Raw genomic sequence first — 9,923 nt, forward strand, 5'->3', positions numbered from 1 at the left:
TGTGTGTGTGTGTGTGTGTGTGTGTGTGTGTGTGTGTGTGTGTGTGTATCGAGGGTAAACAGTGGTGGTCAGGAGTGTGTCGCTGAGCTATGAGAGGCCATGTCAAACAGCTTGGTATTTCCTTTCCCCCTTTTTTCCTCTCTCTCCCTCTCCCTCTCTCTCTCTGCCTCTCTCTATCACTTTCTCTGCTGATGCATGATCTACCACTCTGTGGCATGTGGAAGGGGAGCCGTTGCTATGGCAACCCAAAGCCTGACTAGAGCGAGGTGGGGAAGGAGGGGCGGGCGCACATCAACCCAGGGAGACCTAATGCACTGCCCACAGACACGCGCGCACACACACACAGCCATGCAGCGAGTGATCAAGATTACAAAAGAGACTCTGTGCAGGGACCTACTTATAAGGTTATGGAGAGCAGAGCTGGAGATATCAGGGGCAGAGCCACACTAACTGGAGTCAATAAGATTACTGTGGACACAGCTGGCCAGGGAAAGGCTGCAGAAGCCCACCACCAACTACACACCACAAACAGAGCTATCATAATTCACCCGCGTGTCACCACATGAAACAAGCACACGTTGTGGGAGGGTTGTCTGGGGGGCCTCGCCATGACAACCTGTATGTCTCCTCATAACATCCATCATAAATGAACTGAGATTTATTTTCGATAAAAAGCTTAAGCTGCAGTTGTGTTGATGCAATGGTGAAACCTTCTTAGAGTTTGCACCTTAACAAATGCTTCAAACAGCAGGTCATCGTGTGCAGACTGACCCCAGAGATGAGATGACAGCTGTGTTAGTGAACTGGGATGTCTGTGGTGAGCAGCCATCCCTGAGTAATGACAGCGCTTGGCTTAGATTTACACATACACTCTTCTTCTCATCTGCAACAGCAGCCAGTACAGATCCAGATGTAGAGTTGTTGCCGTGTTGGAAGCAGACACAAGAGCTCCCTTCAGTCACTTCAGGATTAGTGGAGATGGTCAGGTCGGAGGAACCATAGGCACGAAGACTTTGACCGTGATGATGAATGTGAAGCTGCATAACAGACTAGTTATTATTTGGTGGTGTCTAATGTTTATGTGTCTTCAGAAACACTGGAGCCTTACAGGAATCCGCTGTCAAGAAGGTTGATTATTTTTCCCAGTAGTCGACAGTGATGCATCTATACTGATATCTGATATCGGGCCGATACTGACCTAATATAGTCATATAATAACAATAAATAGCTGGATCGGTTATCGGTGACAGTGGGGTTGATCTGTTCATGTTTCTATATTATAAACATTATATGCTGTTTAAGTTTTAACCAATTTGTTGCTGCATTAAAAAGGTTTACATTTGAAGTGTAATTCCTGTTCATTTTGAAGATGTTTTACCAAGTTGCTGATTATTTTAATAATACGCATCAATTCAATGAATTCAAACCTATGCATTCATGTGTTAAATTTAGCTTTACGGAGTTAGAAGTAATGTTGAAGTCATGCCTGATGTTACCTTACACATAAAGAATGATCCCAGTCTCTTCCACACACTGGTATCAGATTAGTACTCTGTATTGGCCGACACCCAACATCCCTATTCGCGAACACATCATCCTGATCTATTATGGCAAGTCAAAAAGTATTCTGAAATTGAGATTTTGGGACACAAACTTTTTCTCTCACTTGCTGAGAATTAGATGAGAAGATTGATACCACTCATGTCATATCTGAACAGTGAATATGAGGCCTGTTAGCTTAGCTTACAGTAAAGACTGGCAACAGGTGGAAACTGCTAGCTTGGCTCAGTCCAAGGATCATGAAATTGTGCACCCCATCACCTCTGAAGCTCTAATTCATACATTATATCTTGTTTGTTTATTCTGTACAAAAGCAGAAGTGTAAAAATGCCACGTTGTCTCCCTTCTCCCAGTCTTAATGCTAAGCTAAGATTAACCGGCTGCTATCTCTAGCTTCATTTTTAGCGCACACACATGAGAGTGGTATCGATCTTTTCGTCTAACCCTGAACAAGAAAGCGAATAAGCGTTCCCAAAATCTTGAACTATTCTAAGATGCAGATGTATTCAAAGTCAAAAAGTGAGACGTCAGTACAGTACGCAGGAGATGCATCGACAGAGGCTGCAGCTTTAAGTCTACCAGCTGTCAGATTGGATTAGGAGCGGCGGTAAACCGTGATCTCCAGGTCTCCCCACAGATTTTCAAATGGCTTCAAGTCCAGGCTTTGGGTGGGCCACTGAAAGACCTTCAGGGATTTTTTTCCAAAGCCAGTCCATTATCCTGCATGTGTGCTTCAGGGAGTTGTGTTGGTAGAAGGGGAATCTTTGCTCCGTTCTGTGGCGTTGTCTTGGAGGACCTGTCTATCATTGGCTCTGTCTGTATGAAGCAGCTAACATGGTGCTGCAGTGTAGTGACAGCAGCTGATAGCCAGCTGATAAGCCAGTTGAAATGTTTGGCCGTCAGACCAGAGAAATCATTTTTCGTCTCATTAGATCAGAGAAAGCAGTATTTTTGGTAAACTCCAGGTGGGTTACCATATGCTTGTTTATTCAGTGGAGTCAAATGGCTCTTAGATGGAGTGCTGGAGAGTTGTCCCTCTGGTAGAGTCTCCAGCTTCCTTCAATATTCAGTTGGTCAGCATGGACATTGTTCCACTTCCTCCTCCCCAACCTGGTTACTGGTTCCTACAGACGTACTGTAGTTCCTTGGTAGTTCCAGACCTTTTCTCCTTGGTGATGGAGCGCACTGTGCTCTTAAGAACTTTGAATACTTTGGCAATTTCTCTGCACTCTTTCCCAACAGCAGATGTCATGACTTCTGCATGGTCTGCTGAGGTCCTTCTGTTCACAGTGAACTCTAGGACTGATTGATACGGATGCATTTCTAATTCATCTCTTGTTCACCTTCAAGTCAAAGTGTAACTGGTAGAGGTGCAAAGAAAATAATGTATTTAAGTGCTAAAACAATTATTTGATAGAAAACAAATTGCCAGAAACTATTTTGATGATTGATTAATAGTTTGAGTCATTTTTAAAGCAAAAATGCCCCAACTACCTGTTATTAATGTTATGAAACAGACTATTTGGTTTTGCAGCCTTGATCGGATTAAAAACACAACTCATTTGAATATGCCGACTTGGGCGTTTGGAAACTGACAATTAGGTGAGAAAGATAATCTTCAGATTAAGGGTTGAAAAAAACATCTGGAATCATACTGAATACTTCAGTTCTTAAAATACATGTATTGTCAGTATTATATGTGGATTGCTTTTAAAAACAACAACATTTAATTAGTTCTAATCAGTGTTAAATGTGAGAAATGCGTCATTACTCACACACGTTGAAGCACGTGGTATCTCCCTGTAACTTGCATCCGCCTGCTGTTCAGCCCTCAGCATCAGACGGGCTGGATTTAGCCGAGCCCAGCGGTCGTTGGTAATTGAATGATTCGCAGCGGCCTTAACTCATTTATGACGCTTTCCCGCTCAATTTAACCTTGCCTTTCTCATCAATATTGCCCTGTTGGCCTCCTCAGACGGCCAGTGGCTGCTCATCGAGCTGCTCCCGGGTCTTATCGAGGTCCGATTGGGTTCTGGAGAAGCTTCCTCTGTGTTTCCCTCCTACTTAGAAACTCATTTGTGTGTTGCATGTGACTAATGTGGCATGGGTCTGTGTGCATAAGTTCTTACGTCCGCTGCTCTCTCTCCCTTTTAGTTCCTCGTGGTGTGATCCAAAATGGCGCTCGCATCAGGAGCCAGGCGCTCTTCCCTGTGATAAGACCCCTACCTGTAAGCCCTGTGGGGAGCAGAACCTCGGCCATACGGTGGGTTACCTTTGCTCCTGCTGCCCTCCAACATCTCATTAATGTCAGTCAGGGCTTTCACATTCCCACACAGACACACACAGACACATCCGCAGGCACACACACAGTAGCCTCACACAAACACACGTACACAAAGCAAACCTCGCTCCAAAATGTTCCACTCATTGTTTACATAATGACATATTCATTGTGTCCAAAAGTGAGAGGCATTCACACGCTCCCTGCTGTTCACATTCTATCCAGGTGTGTTTATATAACGGTCTCTCACACACAAACAGGTTTATCAGAGGGAGAGGCCTCATGATTCAAAGAACATTCGGAGCATGCATGGACATGCACATCCATCATAGGAGCATAAGAGTATGATGGCCTGCACCGCATTATGAATTAAACATACCCAAAGTCTCACTAAAGGTATGCAGTGAATATTTGATCACTGTATGAGGTGCATGTTTTTCTTATAAGATATTAATATGCTAACCCTCTCATCCTGAAGGGAGGAAGTGTCCGGGGGACAGGGCATGCTGCTGAGGCTCCCTGTGATTTATTGGTTGTCAGAATACACCCCTGTCCTTTGATACCTTACAGAGAAAAGTGTCTTCTAACTAATAGAGCAAAATATGTGTTGCAATATAGCAATATAATGTAGAGGCTGATGTATACTGGACAGTGGTTAAATGGCTTCGCTGCAGTATCGTCATTCTGTGGCACTCTGACTTTAAAGCTTGCAAGGTCCTTTATGTGCTGAGCGAGTTTCACGACCTTAGGGAGCACGAGAGCTGCTCAAAATGCACTGTCTCATTCCAAAAATGCATAGGTGGCAATCTGAGAATGAGTCCGCTCATTCCTGCAAGGAAAGGCTGACTCTTCTCTGGAGGTACGAGGTTCTGATCGGACCTGAGAACCATGCACATTAGGCCCTCGGGGGCTATTTGAGGGTGACAGATTATAACGTGAATTATTTTTGCTTTCTAGCCAAACGCAGAGCAAACTGGAGCAGCTTGGGTGGAGTGAGGCGTATACAGGCCGGCCACCTGGCTGGCAGTGTGACAGCACGAGTAACAATATTCTCTCTCACTCTGTGTCCTTGCTTCTTACAGATCATCCCTGGGAGATTATCTAAGCCGAGGACAGGACAGCCCATCCCGGTACTCTCCTCCGCTCTGCAGCGAGGACCTCCAGGACGACCACACTTACAGCACCGCCAAATCCCCCAGCAGGCTGTGCTCCTCTTCCTCTCCCCTGGACGACGACGACGACATCATCGCCGTGGAGATCCAGTCAGACGTGAAACCCGAACCCCGGGAGATCCCGCTGGATTCTCACATCACCACTGCCGCCGCCACCTACATTTCCCAGCAGGCCCTGCGCGGACAAAGACGTAGTTCGGGGCCGGGAGCTGGGACTCTGGCGGGAAGCAGTTTGCCCTGGACCAAAAACCGAGCAAGGGGCATTAGCGACACGCTGCCGCTGAAGAAGCGGCGCGCGGCGGCGGTTGAGAAGCCGCCGGAGAGTGACGACGAGGAGATGAAGGAGGCGGCGGGGTCGCTGCTCCACCTGGCGGGGGTCAGAGCCTGCCTCAACAACATCACAAACCGCACCGCCAAGGGCCAGAAGGAGCAGAAAGAGGCCCTGAGAAACTAAGACTCAGACATAGAACAAGTACACAGTCATGCAAACACACACAGACGCTATACAGCTGAAAGCACGCACACACACACACATACATACAATACACAAATAGGTCAACAGGTAACGTTACTACAGCATTAGTCTCAACGGACTCTTCTCATCTCCCTCTATCTATCTGCAGGGCATTAGGTGAATCCTACTTATTTGTGGCAATATCAAAAATCTATGTTTTCCTACATGTTCAGCAACACTAACATCAATGGGTATTTCTCATGTGTCTTTGTTGTTTTTGTTGTTTAAAAGGGGATGAAAGCCATAAAAAAATGCATGTTTTGTCACTAATTTGGACAAGTTGAACGCGACAAAACCGAATCACATTGAGGAGCGTACAGTACATAAACACAGAAGATGGCTGTTTGTCTTACCTGTTTGTTTCTATGTGAATCTGTAGCAATCGTGCAGCGATGCCAGCAAAGACGGCGGAGCCTATTTAACAAGACTTAGAGCTCCCTTGGCCGCTCGCTAGCATCACTCTCCTACATCCACGAGCACAAATGTGAGACTGTGCCAAAGATAAGCGACCAGGTTGCTTCATGTAGCCGATACGACAGCTGAGAAAAAAAAGAGAAGGCATAGTAGTAGAGAAGAGCTAGAGAGAATGACTTAAAGCGTCAAAATAATTGTAAAACCCAATGTGATATATATTCATGCACTTAAGATTATTTAACACCACTTATAATAGAAGCATCATGGGTAAAGACATGGTTTATTTCAAGAGCACTCATAGTATTTAAGAATAGATATTTAAAAATAAAAAAATGGTCATGTTTTATCACCATAGAGATGGATAGTGTGCCGGGTCTGAGGCAATATCTCCTTCATTTTGTTCTTGTTGTTGCATAATGTAAACGTCCCCTAAACGTCCCCAGTACTTCTGTCCATAGACGTAGACACCTGGTATAGATATCGTAGCTACCAGTAGCTACCACACCTTCCTATTCATTTAACAGTGTCAAAGAACTATAGACATGAACTGTGGGTTTAGATTTCCGTTGTGTCTGTTTACCCTCACTCTACCTTCATAAAGATATAAGCAATTTGTCCCACGTGGACAACTCTGTAAAAAGGTTAGAAAATATTTTATTTTTTTCCTTTCTTAATTGAAGCAATTTGACCTGCAGGACTTTCTCAGTTATATTGCATGGGTGCTTGTAAATAAGATAAAAAGCAAATCTTTTTTATTCAAAGATCATGTAAGATAAACAATGTATTTAGCATGAAGCATGACTTATTTTCATATAAACCTTGATCCTAGAGGAAAGAAAAAAAGTTTTGCCGCCAATTGTTATACCCGTGATTATATTGGATTTTTTTTTTCTTTAAATCTTTTGGGTTCTTTTTTTCTGAGCGGGCTTTCAAAGAACGTCTTCAGGGAGGAGCGTGGGGGATCACTCTGCACCTCTGGGCTTCGGGTTCAGGCTATGTAGGCCAGCTGAATCACCTCTTAGGGGTGGGCTTCCGTCTTCTTCTGCCTGTACAGTGATTTTTAGGTGTTCAATGTTAACCCCAGTGTTATTTCAGAACACATGTGTAGAGTGTGTGTGAGTTGGTGTGCCCAACAGCACACACCCTTTAACATTGTGCCTGCCTGCCTGCCCTCAGTACCTCTGTTGTCATGTCTCTGACATGTTTTGACAGAACGTTACTTGTCTTTATTTATAGCAGTATTGGGTTTTTTTCCTCTCCTGTGTGTAAATGTACATGTGTCCTTATTTCCCATCGGCATTGTTCAGTGTAACTGTATGGATCAGACAGGCCTGGGAAGCTTTGTAGGTGTCCTGAAAGAACCTCATATCTCCAGATAGGCGACTTAGAAATCAGATAGAAGAGGAATGTAGGAGATGGCATAATGATAAGTTTGTTTTTTGATTTACATACAGTATTGTTAACCCTTTGATTAAAGGAATGACTTGTCCTTGTGGATGTCAATCTTCATATTTATCTCAAGAGCCCAATCCGGAGATCAGAGGGTTTTTAATATATTTTGCCACTCTACAAAGAGTATGTGTATCTCACTTAGGATCAAGAAAACAATGACTTGATTGAAATCCACAAAAGCAGTAGTGAGCTTTGACATTTTTGCATCGGAAGTGATATAAATACTGCACTGCCATGATTCGGCATGCTTTTGCTGAAACAGGAATGCATGAAAGTAGTCATTTCCCCGCACTTGCAGAAATGCAGTGCAAATAAAAAGCAGCTTTGCAGGAGAAAACATTAGCTGGTTTTGGTTGTAGCAGCGGTCACACAAGGGTTTTCTTTAAGCTCAATGGGCGTTGAGTGATTGTCAGCAAGCCAAGCAGGCAAACGAATGCATGACCCATCCACTGGTACAGTCTTTTGCCACCTGTAGCATGCATCACTGGCTTTACATTTTGTATGGTATCCATGCCGAAATATACAAGAAAAGGCTAAAAGGAGACACTGTCAGTGTTCTTGTTGTGTGCCATCCGTCTCTCGTCTGATATCTGTCTGAGTGCTCCCGGGTCAGCAACAATCCACTGTTGTGGTGACTAATAACGTGTTCAGCTGGCAAGAGCCATGTCGAGGGGGGAATGTGTTGCTTTAACAACCACCTTTTTTCCTCTGACTCACTCGGCGACATGCAGGAAGGATGAACTCCTGACCTACGAGTTCTGGAAAAACAGAGCAACACATAAAATATACCTTGGACATTTCAAAGCAAAGGAAATATACTTCACTGCCTGAAAAGTCCCTAAAACAAGTGTTTGTGTCAAACCTGCCAAACATAACGATGAAACGCTCTAAAAAATACAGTTGCCATTTTTTTTGTTTTTTGATGTTTTTATGCGCATTTTTATTTTCTGTTCTGTTTTCTCTCTGACAAAAGGATCTACAATACTGCCATTATTTCTTTGGTGACTGTCTGAGCTGAATATTGGAAAGCCATAGGTTAGAGATGTCAAAATGCAAAACTGTTATTGATCTGTGAGATGTGATGCAGAGTGCACCGGGGTGTTGGTTTTTTTTTTTCAGTAAATGTTCAATTCTCTCCTTATTGTGCAATCATATTGCCAAAGAATGATTTTAAGACCTATTTCATCACTACATGTAAATATCAACGTTGTCCAATACCGTGGCAAAAAATATATAAATGTTGTTTTATTTTGTTTTCCATTTCCTGAAAAACTGCAATGATGTTTATGTGATGTATTGTCTTCCAGTTGGTTGCAATAATAAAAAATACAAGTTGCAGAAGATTCGTTTGGCTGCTCCTTCTGACGGACTTGAACCGAACAAGTCTTTCACAGAGAATAATACCCATGACACATTAAATCACAGCATCGCTGGTCGGCACTTCAAAAGCAGCACTTTAACTATTTTTCCTCTCAGAATTCAGAGTTAAATATAGTAAAGGCTTACAAGGAAGCATATCCCCCTCTCTACCCCCCTCATTTTCACCACTTCAACATACAACACACACTAACCCCCATTGACTGGTAAAGTGCTAGCTTTGTGAGACTGGAGACTCTTTAATTTGCTCTCAAGACTGACCCCAATCATTAACCTCACATATTCCCATCAACAAGGGTCTTATCATAACCATGCCTCTTCCGCAGTTAATTATTCATTTACTTCCTCTAATCATTTAAGTTCAATACTTCTGATTAAAGTCAGACTCAGCATCCCCCTTAGGGAAAGAAGTAAAAGAGTTGAGTGTACCAAAGAGTTCCTTAACGCCTTATCAATCTGAGTGGTGCCATTTTGGAGTCATGTGGCAGTGGAAGCCCATTCATAATTGAAGCCGAGACAGGCTTAATCTGGAGCCAGTGCCTCCCTGTGCAGCGCTCCCACCAGCAGCACAACTGGAGCTAGCAGCTCCTCTGTTGCTATGCAACTACAGCAAAGAAAGAGGGGGAGAAAAGTGTGCATTCTCTAGATCTTTAGAGGGCATCATACCACTCCGTCACCAAGAGTGAGACTCAAAGGTAGCGACGACATGCCTCGCATTATGCAGCTTCATACTTGATCACATCTCATAGAACACCTACTCAAACCTACTAAACACAAGTCTCCTATCATCTCTTTCTACAACTAACACTTGCGTTTTAGTTTTTTGAAAGAAAAAGGTTCCAAGTGAATTCAAAAGCATATTCTCATCAGTGTCGGGTCGACGTTTAATTTCCCCTTAGTGAAATAATGTAATGAAGTCAGTTGTGACATTCCACCCTGGAGGAGGCACTCTGAGGTGCTAAGTGGACTGATGCACAGAGAGATATCATCCATATCCACACAATGACCAGTGAGGCAAGTTTCCATGGAGACAGAAGTGGAGGTAACGTTCTCTTGTCAGCTCTCATTTACTGCAAAGCTTTAATGACTTTTTGGAAATGTTCCCCTGGTAATCAGGACAGCTGTATTTCTGATTAAACAGAACCTATGGATG

The 9,923-nt window shown here is 43.6% G+C and overlaps 1 protein-coding gene across 1 annotated transcript in view; it reads left to right on the forward strand.

Annotated features, from left to right (window-relative positions):
• LOC116397390 (forkhead box protein N3) overlaps positions 1-9,533 on the forward strand; it is a 62,691-nt gene extending 53,158 nt beyond the window's left edge. The window contains exons 5-6 of the mRNA XM_031872757.1: positions 3,715-3,823; positions 4,924-9,533. Of these exons, the coding sequence (XP_031728617.1) occupies positions 3,715-3,823; positions 4,924-5,467 (653 nt within the window). The 3' untranslated portion in view covers positions 5,468-9,533. The remainder of the gene's footprint in view (positions 1-3,714; positions 3,824-4,923) is intronic.
• Positions 9,534-9,923: the final 390 nt, after the last annotated feature.

Source organism: Anarrhichthys ocellatus, unplaced genomic scaffold (genome assembly GCF_004355925.1).
Source record: "Anarrhichthys ocellatus isolate YVR2014 unplaced genomic scaffold, GSC_Weel_1.0 scaffold66, whole genome shotgun sequence".
Classification (NCBI taxonomy): domain Eukaryota; kingdom Metazoa; phylum Chordata; class Actinopteri; order Perciformes; family Anarhichadidae; genus Anarrhichthys; species Anarrhichthys ocellatus.